Raw genomic sequence first — 18,932 nt, forward strand, 5'->3', positions numbered from 1 at the left:
TGCGGGTGAACAGCTTTACAAAGAGGGGTCACTTACTCAAATCCGTTCAGTATATACAGAGTTCTGGTACTGTAATCTTCAGCTGCATTGCACTGCAGTGCACATTGGAGGCAAGGTGCCGGCTCACCCAGCTCTCCCATCTCCTCCATATTCCCCTCTCACCCGTTCATTATTATGTTAATGAGTGCAACAGGTGAGCGCTCTGCACTATGTGTACTCACACCCAACATTCATTAGCATATTAACTAAGGAAGGGGGCTGATGGGGGAATATGGAGGGGGCAGGAAAGCTGGGTGAGCCGGCTCCCTGTCTCCAATGCTCAGAGCTACGCAAAGCAGCTGAAGATTACAGTGCCGGAACACTGCATATACTGAACGGATTAAAGTAAGTGACCCCTCTTTGTAAAGCTGTTCACCCACACTATAAACCGGTATATTGGGTTTAGTGCTGGTGAAAAAGGTGTCAGACTCTCTATAAGCTAAAATGTAATCACAACTGAAATTTAAGGTATGGGGGTAAGTTAGGCTTTAGGGATCTTCAAAACAGTAGATCCATAAAAGTTATGGGGTGATGGGACCTCCTGGCAAATTGGGTTAAACTAAGCTAGTACAGAGAAATAAATAGCTATAACAATTTTACACTCACATCGTTGCCTTCAGTCTCAAAATGTTGGAAGGTAAGCGTGATGCGAAACTGTGTGGGTGCCACCAGCTGCCAGACACAGTTCTTGTTCGGTGGATACTCTTTGGGAAACCCAGGGCTGCTGATGGTGCCGTTTAGCTTGGTCAAGAATCCACCGCAAGTCGCTGCAAAACGAGACAACATTCAGAAGGATGCCAGGCGATGTAGATAACGCTGCGGGACTATGTGAAATTACTGGGCCCAGAATTAGGACTATAAGGTAATAGTTCAGCACGTTTCACCTGCACAGGATTTCTTGTCAGGAGCAAGCTCATAACCTGGCTCACAAGCACATTTATAGCTGCCAAGCGTGTTCACACAGCGCTGCGCACAGCCACCTTTGTTAGGTCGGGAACATTCATCAACCTCTGAGGGCAAAAGGTAAAACAGAAAATTTAGTAACAAGCGGCAGCAAACACATAAGGTTATTCCATCCATCATACAGAATTCCCCTATTGCTTTGTTACTTGGATTTGGTCTGAGGTGAGTGACACCCAATCCCTTCCTATTCAGAAAGTTGTCAGGGTCCAGCCCGCATTAATTGGGTTCTAATCCTTTAAGGGAGTCATCCAGGATAAGAAAGAAACATGGCTGCCTTCTTCCAGAAACAGCGCCACGCTTGTCCTCTGTGATTTTGTATCTCAGATCCATCCTGTAGTATTGCAGCTCAGACTCATTGAAATGAATGGAGCCAAATTGTAATACCACACACAACCTAAGGAGAGGTGTGGCGCTGTTATTTTTTTTTTTTTTTTCAAAGAAATTTTTTTATCTAATAATGGATAACCCCTTTAAAGATTGGAATTAACTTTATAAGATGTAACTTTCTATAATATAAACTCATCATACATCCCTGAACACTGAACCTTATCCCCCTTTAGGGAGGGTGTACTTCTCCTATCATATACTATATCTGGTTTATTAATATGCAATATACAGAGATCTATAAAACATTCTATCCATATGGGCAGACATAGGTAAATAGAGAATGACACACATGGCACAAAACATGGCTGCTTTTGTCCTGAAACAGCGGCACCATTGTTCATGGGCTGTGTCTGGTATTGCAAATATATTTCTTCCATAGACTGGAGATAAGAAGCAATACCAGACACAGCTTTTCTATACAAAGGCATGCAGGTAAAAAACAATATAGATTTTGTTGTTATTATTAATAATAATAATAATAATAATTATATTTCCTATAGGAGCCTATCAATTAAAGTTATATATTAGGGAATATTCCCAACCCTACTACATGCTGGGAGTTGTAGTTCTGCAACAGCTGGAGGCATACTGGTAGGGAAACACTGATCTAATCTAACCCTAATGTGGTTAATGTAGTCTTTAGCCAGGGAACCTACCAGAACAGAGGATCAAGAATAGCAAAAGAAAAAAAAATATCATGTTTCCTATAAAAATATAAGTTACACAACGTCGCCCATGACATGTTTTTTAATAAGGGTGTTAGGTTTTTAGTTAAAATGCATCAAGGGGATATGATAGAGACTTTTAAATACATAAAGGGAATCAACACGGTAAAGGAGGAGAGGAGATTTAACAGAAGAAAAACTACCACAAGAGGACAGTTTTAATTAGAGGGGAAAGGTTTCTGCAGTAATATCAGCAAGTATTACTTTACTGAGAGAGTAGTGGAGGCATGGAATAGCCTTCCTGCAGAAGTGGTCACTGCAAATACAGTGAAGGAGTTTAAGCCTGCATGGGATAAGCATAAGGCTATCCTTCATATAAGATAGGGATAAGCATAAGGCTATCCTTTATATAAGATAGAGATAGGTATAAGACTAGCCTTCATATAAGATAGGGATAGGCATAAGGCTATCCTTCATATAAGATAGGGATAGGTATAAGGCTATCCTTCATATAAGATAGAGATAGGTATAAGGCTATCCTTCATATAAAATAGGGCCAGGAACTATTGATAGGATTCAGATTAGTGGGCAGACTAGATGGGCCAAATGGTTCTTATCTGCCGACACATTCTATGTTTCTTAAGGTTATAAAAGTCCACCACAAGTCCTGCCTTACAGCTACTGTCTTTTTATTCTGACGTTCGATTTAAAGGGCTTGTTCCCTTTGGGCAATCTTATGGTTAATAGCTCACAGGGTGTCCTACTGTTTGAACACCTCATGATCAGGAAAATCCACCAGTGTTTAGTGTCTCTGCAGCCGCACAACAGGAGTCATCATTTTCAGAAGTCATTGGGGCGGCCATGGTGGCTTCTCCATGCTCCACTAACCTTGACTGATAAATCTCTCCCTGATTGGGCATAAAGATCTATCAGGGTATCACAGCAACTGAAAATAACCTTTTTCTAAAACATATATACTTTAATGGTATGCTTTAAAATGAGAATAACTAAAGCAAAAATAAACTATAATTAGTGACCTATAGGTGAAAAAATATATCAAATCACGAGACACAGGTCCTGTTGTTAGATGGGCAGCACCCTCTGAGAGAGATAATGTACCACAACCATCGATCACTGCGGATATATCAGTGGTACAATTAGATACATTCTCATATATATTCAATGGTGCTACTCTTTATCTAGGACCTCTCCCCACACCACGTGAGAAAGGTGATAAGATAAATGTTACAATTTAGTATCCGTTCCGACGCGTTTCCCCCCAACTTGTGGGGTTTCTCAAGGAACTAATGGGATACAATCAACAGTCATAAAAATCGTCTCTGGTGTTTTTAGATTGTCTCTGATGCAGTAGGTGCCATAACTTGATTGACACCACTCTCAAGGCAGATAAATTAAGGACAGTCTAATGTACTGCATCTCCAGAGAAGAAGCACTATCTTATGCCCGCCTTGTACCAACAATGGATACCGAGCGCCAGGATAAGCGCACTCTTTAATCACCGCCGGTGCATCAGAGACAATCTAAAAACACCAGAGACGATTTTTATGACTGTTGATTGTATCCCATTAGTTCCTTGAGAAACCCCACAAGTTGGGGGGAAACGCGTCGGAACGGATACTAAATTGTAACATTTATCTTATCACCTTTCTCACGTGGTGTGGGGAGAGGTCCTAGATAATGAGTAGCACCATTGAATATATATGAGAATGTATCTAATTGTACCACTGATATATCCGCAGTGATCGATGGTTGTGGTACATTATCTCTCTCATAGGGTGCTGCCCATCTAACAACAGGACCTGTGTCTCGTGATTTGATATATTTTTTCACCTATAGGTCACTAATTATAGTTTATTTTTGCTTTAGTTATTCTCATTTTAAAGCATACCATTAAAGTATATATGTTTTAGAAAAAGGTTATTTTCAGTTGCTGTGATACCTAGAGAGGAACCTTTAATCTGACAGTTTTTTGTTGATGTGAAAAATAAAGATCTATCAATCAAGTTTGGTGAGGTCGGGTGAAGCCACCAATGACTTGTGGTCAGGAAGCATGAAAGGGATGACAGGTTCCCTTTAAAGGGGTCCTCTGGAGGAAAAAAAAATGTTTTCAAATCAACTGGTGCAAGAATATTACACAGATATGTAAATTACTTAAATTATTTAAATATCCTAACCCTTTCAGTACTTATCAGCTGCAGTATGCGCCAGAGGAAGTTGTATAGTTCTTTCCAGTCAGACCATAGTGCTCTCTACTGACACTTCTGTCCATGTCAGGAACTGTTTGCTATGGGCATTTGCTTCTGCTCTGGGCAGTTCCTGACATGGTGGTGTATAACCTTCTGGCACCAGTTGATTTATGGTTTTTACAATGGAAGTCAATGTACTGTATATCTACTCTACACCAAAGGCTGCCCGGGCATGCTGGGAGTTGTAATTTTGCAACAGCTGGAGGCACGCTGGTTTGGAAATACCGATCTATGCAGTGGCATTCAATGGAGGTATATGTCAGCAGAGACTTCCCATATATACACCTTCTGCAGACATTGCAAAACCCCAAAAAGCCTCAATGATAAACTCCCTGTTCAGAGATAAATGTGCGAAGGGAACCGGAGAGAGTTGTGAGAGTCGGAACCTGTAGAGTACAGCACCCTGTAATATGTATTATCCAAAAGACATTCAGAGACTTTACTTGATGCTGACTCCTCTTTGATCCCAGAATTAATGGACGCCCTAGATTATATCCCCCCATGGATGTCTCTATGACATACCATATGGAACACTAAGGGTGTAATTCCCCTTTAAATGGACATGAAAAACCTCAGCTTCGTGGTTACACCCATTGGTGAGAGTTGCTTTTCTTCCATCATGACATCACCTCAGACATCAACACTTATGAAACATTGTTGGCCGGAGCCATAGTGGTCAATGAACTTCCTGGGAATATCACCACAAGAATGTCAAGAGTCGCAAGTCTCTCATGACCAGGCTCCTAATCCTATGGCAGATGAGGTCGGGAACGTCCTGGATCAAGTGGATTTACAGTATATAAAAGTGAAGTGTACGAGAAGTATGACTTCGCATCTGGCTATTGCTAATGGAATCCAAATGAACAAAAAAAACAAAACTAAACAAAAAAACTAACAACAACAAAAAACAACAGTATCAAATAAGAATATCCTGGAATAAACCTTATCTGTCCATGGACATAGCCATAGCATCCAAATTAAAAAGTATTCACTGCTTACATTGCTGGCAGCATTTAAACAATGGAGAACAATGCAACACAGGCCTTATTTCCAAAAAATAAAGTTAAAGGGGTACTCCGCTGCCCTGCTTCGGAAGCTCCGCTCCCCAGCGTCCGGAAGTTTATTGTTCCGAATGCTGCGTGCGGGCTTCCGTGTTCAGGGCCGCCCCACGTGACGTCATGCCAGCCCCCTCAACGAAAGTCTATGGGAAGGGGGCGCGACGGCCGTCGCGCCCCCTTCCCATAGACTTTCGTTGAGGGGGCGGGCGTGACGTCACGAGGGGGCGGGCGTGATGTCACGAGGGGCGGCCCTGAACAGGGAAGCCTGCACGCAGCGCTTGGAACAATAAACTTCCGGACGCTGGGGAGCGGAGCACCCCTTTAAAAGGGAATCTGTCATGAATTTTGTGATAGCAAAACTGCCGACAGCCCTAAATAGGCACTGGGAAGGGGAGAGCCTACATCCCTCGAATTTCGGTTATGCACTTTGCATGACCAAGAAAACAATTCTATATATATATATTTTTTTTTATGTCTTGTCTGTCAGCTGCTAAAGTGTCAGAGAGGCGGGATCTTCCCCCGAGCTCCATGTTATGAGAGCCTCCCTCCCTCTGCCTCTCACCAATGACTGACAGCTCTATCAGATTTCTGTCTGGACTCTAGAGCTGTCAATCATTGGTGAGAGGAAGCGTGAGGGAGGCTCTCATTACATGGAGCTCGGGGGAAGATCCCGCCTCTCTGACTCTTCAGCCGCCAGTGGCTGGGTTATAAATTGGAGTGTGTAATCAGAAAATCATCTAATTGTGTACATCAAGTTTTGCGTAAATTTGTTAGAAATTCTGAGGATTTTTTTTCTCATTTTCCACATTCCTATCTATACTATAAAAATTTTTAGCAATTTTGTCCACGAGGCCTAAAACTAAGCTGAGACTCCTGTTCTGTCTGTGATGATAAGGAGGATGCTTCTGGAAAGTGATCAGTACAGAAAAAAGTGACACCAGTAGAAAGTGAAAACAATAGCAACTCAGCCTCCCCCTCCCCTGTACAATGACCTGTGCACAGGTCACAAAGCATACTAACAAGCCTGCTCCTTACACAGAATAGGGTCTAGAGATCTTCAGTTTCTATGTCCTTGCCGTAAAGCATCTCTCTAAATGCAGTCAAAACAGACCAGGCAAGATGGTGGCCCAATGATAAAAAAAAAAAAAAATACAAGAGAAAATAAAAACAGATCAGAAAAAAAGAACAAATTTCAGTATCTGGCACTAGTCAGTAAAAAAAATAAAAAAATAGATGATATATTCCCTTTAAAGAATCGTTTCCTTGGTAATGCAAAGTGCAAGATTAAGAGCAGAGGTATGTAGGCTCTCCCCTTCCCAGTGCCTATTTAGGGTTGACCACAGTACGAAACTGCTGGCAGATTCTCTTTAACCTTTTTTACTTCATATTGACTTTTTTTCTACACGTTGGGTTCTGGGGAAAATGTACGAATTACCTTTGATAACCATTACTGTTGCCAATTGGGTGTAACCCTACAATGTATGAATGACACAGTGTTGGAAGTGTAAGAACAAACCAGGAAAACAAATGTAAAAAAAAATCAGATTATGAAACTCACTGAATGCCAATGGGCACAGAAAGATGTAAAAGCTGTACGTGTGAAACATTCCAATAATGTGGGACAGGAAGCTAATGAGCCTAGAAATCTACAAGAACTTAAAGGGGTTGTCCAGTATTCGAGAAAAAAAATAGAAAAAAATAAAGAATCACCCCCCCCCCCCTTTCCCAAGAACAGCGCCATTCTTGTCTATGGGCTATTTTTGGTATTGTTGGGGTGCATTCACACTACAGAATGTCCATATGGAAAAATTCCTCTGAGAGATTCAATGAACAGCAATGCGATTAAGTTGGCGCTAGGCTCGCTCGGACATGCGCTGGCTGCAATGCCTATAAGAGCGGAGTTCGAAGTAAGTGTGAACATGTTTTCTTGGTGTGATCATGTTTTTCTTGGTGGAGTCCAGAATTTGAAATTCCAACGTGGAAATTCAGTAGTGTGCACAGTGCAGCAAAATCCCATTGCAAAAAATGGGAGGCTGCTGTAAGGGAATTTCTCTGCTAGGAAATTCCTTAGTGTCAATACGTCCTAACTCATCCCAATATAAGTGAATTACACAATAGCTGACATAGGCCATGGACAAATGTGGTACCGTTTTTGGGGAAAAAAAAGCTGATCTTATTTTCTAATGCTGGACACTGTCTCAATAAAAGAGATTACCCATTGTTGGGCCACAAATAATCCAAACTGAAGCCAACGTGGTGTGTCCATCTCTATACATGATCACAGAAATTCTGACGGTGGACAGGAGAGGAACAGCTTCTACTAACCTTTGAAGTAGTGGAGAGAAAATCCAGCTTTATTAATGGACCCATCAGATACGAATCTAATGAAGAGTTTATTGCCTGAGCTCTTGAAGTCATCCGGCTTGTCGTAACCACAGTAGCGGCCGATCAGAGGGCTGGTTTCTGAGTCGCCATCGCGTATCTCCAGGAAATCGTAAGCACAGCTGTCATGTCTCTCAATCTGTGGAATAAAGCAGTGTTAAGGCTGCAACTATATCATGACTGTGTCATTCGAGGCAAAATGGGATGTCTGCGTATACAAGCATGGACAGGCACAGGTCTCATTGACTTCAGTAGCCCAAACCTAGTCAGCTAGAGACTCACTCATAATGGCAGGCTCAAAATCATGGAGTCTGAATGCAAGCCCAGATCATTGCCATGCTATTGTGGTAAACCTTCCAAAGTTGCCTAGTCCTGGGTTAGAGAAGTCCGCTTCCATTTTGTTCTTTATGGGTGAACCCCTTAAAAGGGCACCATTCTTTTTACCATAAAGCCAAAGAAAGTTGCTAGGTTCACGTTGTACAGTGGACCAGTGAGAAAGTACGTACAAGTCATCTGAACTTCTTATGGCCACAAATATGTGAAGGAAAAACATGGTTCATCCTGCAGGAAGTTTCACATGTGAAGTGTGTGTGTGTTTTACTCTTCCCCCTCAATAGTAGGTTTTGTTTCCTCCACCGCACACTTACAGAGGATCCCTCCCCACCCCGGCAATGAGCCTCCTGGGCCTCTAACCTCAAAGGACTGAAACACGATTCCGATGTTGTAGCCCTCAGCCACATGCAGCTTCCATTTGCAGTCCTTGCTGGGTCGGTAGTCATCGGGATAATTTGGAGACTGGATGTGGCCTTCGTCTTTAGTTACGTCTCCTCCGCACTCGGCTGCAAGTGGAATTGAGATAAATAAGGATTAGGAGACATCATGGAGAAGAAACAACACATAAGGCGAGACAGAAGAGCACAATCATTTAGACCAATGCCAGCTGGATAGATTGTGGGGCAGATGTCAAGATAAAGGACGCTAAAAGTGAAGAGCACCAGATATCAGAACTTGTTTATCTAGCTACATTTTTTTTTTTTAATAGAAGTAATTTACAAATCTGTTTAACTTTCTCGAGCCAGTTGATGAAAAACAAATTGTTTTTTACTGGAATACCCCTTTAATGCAAGTTGAAAGACACTCCGTTGCTCAGCTCCTGCTTGCAGTCAGTGAATGAGATCATTCTTGTCTACATCCAAAGGTTGAGTACCAGAACATGAGTTTGCTAAAATTGCAAGTCCATCAGCAGCAATGCATGCTACAATGTATCAAGTAAGAACTCATTCACACTGCCGTTCTGCTTCAGTAAATGGAACTCTGCTGTCAGACCATTGAAGGATAAGCGGAGGTTGGCTGTCCGGGCATGTTGGATGTTGGGAGTTGTAGTTCTGCAACATCTGGAGGTCCACAGTGTGTAGACCATTGCCCTAAGGATACATACCAAGATGCTAGAATTCTATTCTACAAGCAATGCTTTGCGTACTGTATTATGGAGGTTGCCCAGAGACGTAATATACACCGCATGGATGTCAAACATGGATTGTCCAGACCGAATACAACTGTAGCAAATTGTCACATGTGACATATGAATAAAAAATTCTAATTAATTTAAAAAGAGACATTAATAAAAACAGTCCTGAGACCTGCTGTGATCGTAATAGCCAGCTGTGCGCACTTCACTCCCCAGCTGTCAATCAAATCAGACTTTTTCACTGCTTTAGTCTATAGAGTGAACAAGAGGGATCTGGCGGCCGGCCAGGCGGTGAAGCGCACTTCAATTAGCTGTTACTCAAGATCGCATGGTCTCAGTCCTGAGACCCTATGCAATGTAAACTTTTGACATGCCTGGATGACACATTAAAGGGGTGATAAGGAAGACCATTATGATTTTGATTACACACATACATATATATATATATATATATATATATATATATATATATTAAAAATAGATACATATACTAATATGCTGCAGAAAAACATTATTTCCTTATGAGACATATCAGCTTGCTATTTTGCTTGTGACTAAGATGAAGACCTTGGTACACGGCCAAACGACGCAAGATAAAGAAGGAGTTGGAAGTTGGAGACAAAACATTTGAAGAAGTATAGACTATGCAGAAGGACAGATACATCCGGAATTTTCCGGTAGAATAGTGACCTATGGCTAAGAAAGAAATGAATGCTTAATATGCTAATATATACAGATGCAAAACTCAAATAGCCAATCAAAATATAACATTATGATTTTGACGTGATAACTAACCTCCCCTTTTTGTCAAATTTAAAAAACAATGTACTTCCGTATAATAAACAGAACTCCTTGGGACAGCTCCTTAGCAAGTATGCTGAAAAGGAGATATATAACAACATTTTGTCTGGTGTTTATTTCTTGTGTCGACACTCAGCAGTATACAGTGGCAGTCATTCACATTTTAAGGCCTAACCAGCAGCCAACCTTAACAGGGGTACTCCGCCCCTAGATATGTTATCTCCTATATTGGGGATAATATTCTGATCGTGGGAGGTCCGGCCGCAGGGACCCTCCACAATCTCCGGGCAGGAGCTGCGGCGTTCATGAACACGGAAGCATTGGGCTTCTGTGTTCATGACGTCACACCACATTCCTCCATTCAGGTCTATGGGAGGGGGCGTGACGGCTGTGTACTTGCCAGCCCCCCCAACCCCCCCCCCCACCCCCGTGATCAGACAGGTTATCCCCTATCCTCTGGGTGGGGGTAATAAGTCTAGGGGTGGAGTACCCCTTTAAAAGTTTACAATAATGACAGTAACGCTTTAAGCAAGCGGATTTTTTTTTAAACAGCGAGGAATTTGAACACCAAGGAGCATATTTATGTAATCTGCCATTGTCGTCAGACCGAAAGCAAAGTAAAGAGGTGGTGGTCAAGCAAGAGACATCCATTCTCATGATCGGTGTCATCCCAGCGGGGGATCCCCACCAATCAGATAATTAGTACTGATCCTGTAGGCAGGTGATAAGTTATAATCTTGGAAGGACATCTTTGAACACAGTCCTACATTTAGGATAATACTATACCAGACAAGCAGAAAATATGACACATTTATCAGTATTGAATGTTGTAGAATAGATTTGGTGCATCTTGCTAGACAAGGTAGACACCATTTCTTACCCCTATCTCTAGGCTGGTGTATTTTTTACCAATATTTTAGTTTTAAAAAAAATGGCTTTCACCATTAATAAATCTGGTGCATTCGCCGACTATTCCACTTTTTCTATATATTTTTTAAATGAGACTGATTTTTCTTCGGCTATCTCTCCCAAAGAGTTTTTTTTTAAGGAATTTCAAAATGCTTGACCGCTTCAGGAATAAAGGGTTACATTCTGCTGAAAACAATTCCGGCCTGGAAAATGGATTTCTTTACAGAGCGCAAATGATAGGAAACTTTACAGAATGAGAGGAAACTGGGCTGAAAGAGTCTGCAGTGACAAATAAAAATAAATATATATATATAGTATTTACAGGTTACACAGATCTCCAATGAGAGTCTTTTGGTGTTCAGACAGTTCACTGAGCACAGTGTTTTATGGTCTCCAACATAGATTTATGGTCTCCAACATAGATTCATGACTTTAGGAGTAATTCTCCTTTAAAGTGTACTTGTCGTCAACAAAACTTTTTTTTTATATAATGTAGATAATACCTATATATATATATATATATATATATATATATATATATATATATATTTCCTCAAAGTCAATGCAGCACTACATGAATTCCCGGTGCCAGCGCCCCCACCAGATCACAGTCCATGCAATAGAAGAAGAATGGCGCAGCACTCAAAAAGATGCAGAAAAATAACAGTGGATTTATTCCTTCATGTCCAACAAAAAAAAGCGACATTTCAGCTCCTCAATGGAGCTTTTTTTTTCAAGTATGGGGATATAACAAACTAAGGTTTTTTTTATCCCCAGTGCAATCAATCATTATAATCTATATATATAAAACTCAACGTGTGTGTGTATGTGTATGTATGTATGTACGTATGTATGTTCCACAAAAACTTCCAAACGGCTAAAGATATTAACATGAAACTTGGCACACATGTTATTATATCGCAACAACAAACATAGGATAGGTAATTTAACCCTTACTCACCCCCATTTGCCAGGGGCGGGGATTATGTTTAAACTCCCATGCAAGTCAATGGGAAATATATGTTACTGCATAACTTCCAAACGGCTGGAGATATTTCGATAATACTTGGTCACATGTTACTTATATGTCCACTTAAAATATAGGATAGTTAATTTAACCCTTAACTACCCCCATTTGTGAGGGTCAGGGTTCCCATGCAAATCAATGGGAAATGTATGTTCCCATCTAATTTCCGTTAGGCTGGAGCTATTTTATTACCTGGTACACATATTACGGGTCGGGATATGAGGACGGGATGGGAGGTCGGGATAGGAGGACAAGATATGAGGACGGGATATGAGGATGGATATGAGGACGGGATATGAGGACGGGATATGAGGCCTGGATAGGAGGTCTGGATAGGAGGTCTGGATAGGAGGACGGGATAGGAGGACGGGATAGGAGGTCGGGATAGGAGGTCTGGATAGGAGGTCTGGATAGAAGGTCAGGATAGGAGATCAAGATAGGAGGTCAAGATATGAGGACGGGAAAGGAGGTCGGGAATGGAGGTCGGGAAAGGAGGACGGGATAGGAGGTCAAGATATGAGGACGGGAAAGGAGGACGGGAAAGGAGGACGGGAAAGGAGGACGGGAAAGGAGGACGGGAAAGGAGGACGGGAAAGGAGGACGGGAAAGGAGGTCGGGAAAGGAGGTCGGGAAAGGAGGTCGGGAAAGGAGGTCGGGAAAGGAGGTCGGGAAAGGAGGTCGGGAAAGGAGGTCGGGAAAGGAGGTCGGGAAAGGAGGTCGGGAAAGGAGGTCGGGAAAGGAGGTCGGGAAAGGAGGACGGGATAGGAGGACGGGATAGGAGGACGGGATAGGAGGTCTGGATAGGAGGTCTGGATAGGAGGTCTGGATAGAAGGTCAGGATAGGAGATCAAGATAGGAGGTCAAGATATGAGGACGGGAAAGGAGGTCGGGAATGGAGGTCGGGAAAGGAGGACGGGATAGGAGGTCAAGATATGAGGACGGGAAAGGAGGACGGGAAAGGAGGACGGGAAAGGAGGACGGGAAAGGAGGACGGGAAAGGAGGACGGGAAAGGAGGACGGGAAAGGAGGTCGGGAAAGGAGGTCGGGAAAGGAGGACGGGAAAGGAGGACGGGAAAGGAGGACGGGAAAGGAGGACGGGATAGGAGGACGGGATAGGAGGACGGGATAGGAGGACGGGATAGGAGGACGGGATAGGAGGACGGGATAGGAGGACGGGATAGGAGGACGGGATAGGAGGACGGGATAGGAGGACGGGATAGGAGGACGGGATAGGAGGACGGGATAGGAGGACGGGATAGGAGGACGGGATAGGAGGACGGGATAGGAGGACGGGATAGGAGGACGGGATAGGAGGACGGGATAAGAGGACGGGATAGGAGGACGGGATAGGAGGACGGGATAGGAGGTCTGGATAGAAGGTCAGGATAGGAGGTCAAGATATGAGGACGGGAAAGGAGGTCAAGATAGGATGTCGGGAATGGAGGTCGGGAAAGGAGGACGGGATAGGAGGACGGGATAGGAGGTCAAGATAGGAGGACGGGAAAGGAGGACGGGAAAGGAGGACGGGAAAGGAGGACGGGAAAGGAGGACGGGAAAGGAGGACGGGATAGGAGGACGGGATAGGCGGACGGGATAGGAGGACGGGATAGGAGGACGGGATAGGAGGACGGGATAGGAGGACGGGATAGGAGGACGGGATAGGAGGACGGGATAGGAGGACGGGATAGGAGGACGGGATAGGAGGCGGAGATAGGAGGCGGAGATAGGAGGCGGAGATAGGAGGCGGAGATAGGAGGCGGAGATAGGAGGCGGGGATAGGCGGCGGAGATAGGTGGCGGAGATAGGAGGCGGAGATAGGAGGCGGAGATAGGAGGCGGAGATAGGAGGCGGAGATAGGAGGCGGAGATAGGAGGACGCTCTTATTTTTCTGCATCTTTTTGAGTGCTGCGCCATTCTTCATATATATATATTTATTTGTAATATACATTAGTTAAAAAAATTTATCTTTTTCCCTGCAGCTATTGCCTGTGTGCCTCTGTGAGGAGTCCAAATACAGGAAGTGTGGGTGGACAAGCAGGGATCTGTGCACTAAGAAGAAGCAGGACAGTGTGCACTGAGACTCTATAACATGCTCCGGGCTCATACATCAGGATGATTGACAAGCCAGGAGCCTGTACAGATCCCTGCTTGTCCTACCCTCACTTCCTGTTTTTGGTCTCCTCATAGAGACACACAGGCAATAGCTGCAGAGACAGCATTTTCTCACCCAAAAATATACACATTTTTTAACCAATGTATATTACAAATATACATATAATGGTATTATCTACATTATATAAAAAGTTTTTGTTTACGACAGGTACACTTTAAAAATACATTTACAGAAATCAGTACGGATATATTACACATGACCAGATGGTAAAGTCTTACATACAATATGAATTGGAAGGACTAGATAAGTGTAGGATGACTATACCTTCATAAGCCGCATGGAATCCTTTTCCCACGTAGTTGCTGCTGCTTCGAAATTCAATCCACAACCTACTATCGCTGGATAATATGGACTCTGGGAGTTTGTCACCACAGTAACGGCCTGGGTAGGAGAGCAGAGGAGTATGGGAAAAGTTGAACCATACATTGTGTGTGGCCATAAAGGCCGTGTATCCGACATCGTGACTATTAGTAACAATAGGACAATACCAATGAGCGGAGCTTTCTTCCAGTGTCCATCTCTGACTTCAATGTAGTCGTACCAACATAATCGGCTCCGGTACACGTCCAAAGAGGTAAAATTCAGTCTGATCTTAGGTAAAAACAAAGTGAGTTAGAATGAATGAGGGACGTCAGGGTGTGCATTATTATTATTGGGGTTTCCAGGAATATAAAAGTGGGGGTAAATAGGTCTAAAGGGTCAGTTCACACGTACAGGATCTGCTGCATATTTTCAGCAGCTGATTTTGCCACCCATTTACTTCAATAGGCAGCAAAATCATTTGCAGAAAATATGCAGCAGATCCTGTACGTGTGAACGTACCCTAAAAAAGTTAAATACTAAAAGGGCCATAAGCTTAACTTTATAATGAAGGTTCACTTATTGCAGCCGCTATCAGAATATCATTGTCCATTTCATACTGGTGGCTCCAGGGTTGATGTAATGCTAGAAGGGTAACTTGAAGTTAAAGCTTTTGAGTCCCAATACAAAATCTGTCCCCACAACCATAAGGCCCAATCTGAAGCCATTTCTATTACAATAAAAATAGAAGGGGGTTCCAAATTTATTGAAGAAATAGCAGCGTGCTGAAGAGTTTTATTTGGAGTCTTCACATTATGTTGCAGTAAACAGACAATTATTATATTTTTTTTGACTCTTTAAAGCAGTGTTTTTCAAACAGTGCATCTCCAGCTGTTGTAAAACTACATCTCCCATCATGCCCGGACAGCCGTTGGCTGTCCGGGCATGTTGGGAGTTGTAGTTTTGAAACAGCTGGAGACACACTGTTTGGAAAACACTGCTTTAAATGCAAAAGGCACTATACACGGAAAACTTACCACGCAGATTTTGCAGTGGATTCTCGCAGGATTTGTGTAGAGATGCAATGGAAAAAGCCAGCTGCATCTGAACTTAAAGGGGTACTCCGGTGAAAACCTTTTTTCTTTTAAAACAACTGGTGCCAGAAAGTTAAACAGATTTGTAAAGTACTTCTATTAAAAAATCTTAATCCTTCCTGTACTTATTAGCTGCTGAATACTACAGAGGAAATTCTTTTCTTTTTGGAATTCTCTCTGATGACATCACAAGCACAGTGCTTTTTGCTGACGTCATTATAATAATAATAACTCTTTATTTATTGTTGTCCTTAGTGGGATTTGAACCCATGTCCCCAGCACTGCAAGGCAGCAGTGCTAACCACTGAGCCACCATGCTACCCTTAGCATACATCTGCTATGCATCTGCTATGCATGGTTGCTAAAATGGACAGAGATGTCAGCAGAGAGCACTGTGCTCGTGATGTCATCAGAGTTCCAAAAAGAAAGGAATTTCCTCTGTAGCATTCAGCAGCTAATAAGTACTGGAAGGATTAAGTTTTTTTAATAGAAGTAATTTACAAATATGTTTAACTTTCTGGCACCAGTTGATTTAAAAGAAAAAAGGTTTTCACCGGAGTACCCCTTTAAAGGGGGTGGAAAACAAATGTTTTCTAATCAACTGGTGCAAGAAAGTTATAAGCTAGCCACCAGTCCGGTGGCCATCTTAGTCCGAGATAACTTGCACCTTATATAATAGTTTTCAATGGAAAGTGTGCAGTATTATACACTGCTCAAAAAAATAAAGGGAACACTTAAACAACACAATGTAACTCCGAGCCAATGACACTTCTGTGAAATCACACTGTCCACTCAGGAAGAACACTGATTGACAATCAATTTCACATGCTGTTGTGCAAATGGAACAGACAACAGGTGGAAATTATAGGCAATTAGCAAGACACCTCAAATAAAGAAGTGGTTCTGCAGGTGGTGACCACAGACCACTTCTCAGTTCCTATGCTTCCTGGCTGATGTTTTGGTCACTTTTGAATGCTAGCGGTGCTTTCACTCTAGTGGTAGCATGAGACGGAGTCTACAACCCACACAAGTGGCTCCGGTAGTGCAGCTCATCCAGGATGGCTCATCAATGTGAGCTGTGGCAAAAAGGTTTGCTGTGTCTGTCAGCGTAGTGTCCAGAGCATGGAGGAGCTACCAGCAGACAGGCCAGTACATCAGGAGATGTGGAGGAGGCCATGAGAGGGCAACAACCCAGCAGCAGGACCGCTACCTCCGCCTTTTTGCAAGGAGGAGAAGGAACACTGCCAGAGCCCTGCAAAATGACCTCCAGCAAGCCACAAATGTGCATGTGTCCACTCAAACTTTCAGAAACAGACTCCATGAGGGTGGTATGAGAGCCCGACGTCATCAGGTGGGGGTTGTGCTTACAGCCCAACACCGTGCAAGACATTTGGCATTTGCCATAGAACACCGAGATTGGCAAATTCACCACTGGCGCCCTGTGCTCTTCACAGATGAAAGCAGGTTCACACTGAGCACATGTGACAGACGTGACAGAGTCTGGAGACGCCGTGGAGAACGTTCTGCAACATCCTCCAGCATGACCAGTTTGGCGGTGGGTCAGTAATGGTGTGGGGTGGCATTTCTTTGGGGGGGCCGCACAGCACTCCATGTGCTTGCCAGAGGAGGCCTGACTGCCATTAGGTACCGAGATGAGATCCTCAGACCCCTTGTGAGACCATATGCTGGTGCGGTTGGCCCTGGGTTCCTCCTGATGCAAGACAATGCTAGACCTCATGTGGCTGGAGTGTTCCTGCAAGAGGAAGGCATTGATGCTATGGACTGTCCTGCCCGTTCCCCAGACCTGAATCCGATTGAGCACATCTGGGACATCATATCTCACTTCATCCACCAATACCACATTGCACCACAGACTGTCCAGGAGTTGGCGGATGCTTTAGTCCAGGTCTGGGAGGACATCCCTCAGGAGACCATCCGCCACCTCATCAGGAGCATGCCCAGGCGTTGTAGGTCATACGGGCACGTGGAGGCCACACACACTACTGAGCCTCATTGTGACTTGTTTTAAGGACATTACATCAAAGTTAGATCAGCCTGTAGTGGGGTTCCCACTTTGATTTTGAGTGTGACTCAATGGATTTGATTCCCATTGATAATTTTTGTGTGATTTTGTTGTCAGCACATTCAACTATGTAAAGACGAAAGTATTTCATACGATTAGTTCATTCATTCAGATCTAGGACGTGTTATCTTACTGTTCCCTTAATTTTTTTGAGCAACGTACATGAAGAGGTTGTTCATCTCATCAAATTCCCTGGCACTTGAAATCGGTATTTAGCATTTATTAATTAACATTCATGCAATCTGTTTGCTTGCACTGTAGTTAGGTACGAACATATTTAAACAACCCATGGGCCTATTGTCTTCTAAAGCCCCATACAAAGATGTAACTATAGCAGTACGGCGCATGAAGGGCCCAAAGAACTTTCTACCCCAATAATGATAATACCTTTATAGCACTGTTACTCTATTAAAGGGGTACTCCGGTGGAATACAAATGTTTTAAAATCAACTGGTGCCAGAAAGTTAAACAGATTTGAAAATTAGAAACAAAAACTTTTGCCCGGACCTTCTAGGTGATTATGGGTATATTATATTTGAGTTTAAAATTATAGAATAGATTACTGGGTCGTGCTTCAATAATAATGAAATATATTTATTAAAATGACAATATATAAAAGGTTACTCCTCACAGGGCCCGTGTGTGGAGAACACATAAAAGACAGGCAATAGATAATAAAAGTACATAAAATAATAAGCATATAATTATACCACTGGCATAAGTGTGTGGTTTCTTGTGTGCAACAAGCAAATGCCTATGTGGGATAAGCAGATACCTATTGCTATTATTTTTGTAATACTAGACAGTTTGTAGCAATTTAAATACAGTGATCCCTCAACTTACAATGGCCTCAACATACAATAGTTTCAACATACAATGGTTTCTTCTGGACCATCGTAACTTGAAACCAGACTCAACATACAATGTACAGACAGTACAGATCTGTGAAACATGTCACAACTGGAGGACCTGACCAATCAGAATGGGCATTTTACTGGTAAATCACCTGTATTGCTGAAGTGCATGCACTGACTAGTGTCTGGTAGCGCCCCCTACAGTACAGGGAGGAACTACAAGTTCTGTACTACTCCTTACCTGTGCCAGGGTTAGCTTCTCTTTTGGACACCAAGTAAGGGTGGCTCCATTTGGGACACTGTGTGTACTGTATAGGACCCTGAGGAAGCTCCTGTCCTCTACATAAACCATTGTCTCCCAACCAGGGTGCCTCCAACTGTTGCAAAACTACAACTTCCAGCATGCCCGGACAGCCAACGGCTGTCCGGGCATGCTAGAAGTTGTAGTTTTGCAACAGCTGG

General features: G+C 43.1%; 1 protein-coding gene across 3 annotated transcripts in view; it reads right to left on the reverse strand.

Annotated features, from left to right (window-relative positions):
- Window positions 1–18,932, reverse strand: part of BMP1 (bone morphogenetic protein 1) — a 125,889-nt gene that overhangs the window by 22,983 nt on the left and 83,974 nt on the right. For all 3 annotated transcript variants that reach the window (XM_056571077.1, XM_056571078.1, XM_056571079.1), the window contains exons 9-14: window positions 14,628–14,730; window positions 14,404–14,520; window positions 8,455–8,600; window positions 7,705–7,900; window positions 924–1,049; window positions 646–806 (exon numbers count right to left, since the gene is read on the reverse strand). In XM_056571077.1, the coding sequence (XP_056427052.1) occupies window positions 646–806; window positions 924–1,049; window positions 7,705–7,900; window positions 8,455–8,600; window positions 14,404–14,520; window positions 14,628–14,730 (849 nt within the window). The remainder of the gene's footprint in view (window positions 1–645; window positions 807–923; window positions 1,050–7,704; window positions 7,901–8,454; window positions 8,601–14,403; window positions 14,521–14,627; window positions 14,731–18,932) is intronic.

The sequence above is a fragment of the Hyla sarda genome, chromosome 4 (genome assembly GCF_029499605.1).
Source record: "Hyla sarda isolate aHylSar1 chromosome 4, aHylSar1.hap1, whole genome shotgun sequence".
Lineage (NCBI taxonomy): Eukaryota > Metazoa > Chordata > Amphibia > Anura > Hylidae > Hyla > Hyla sarda.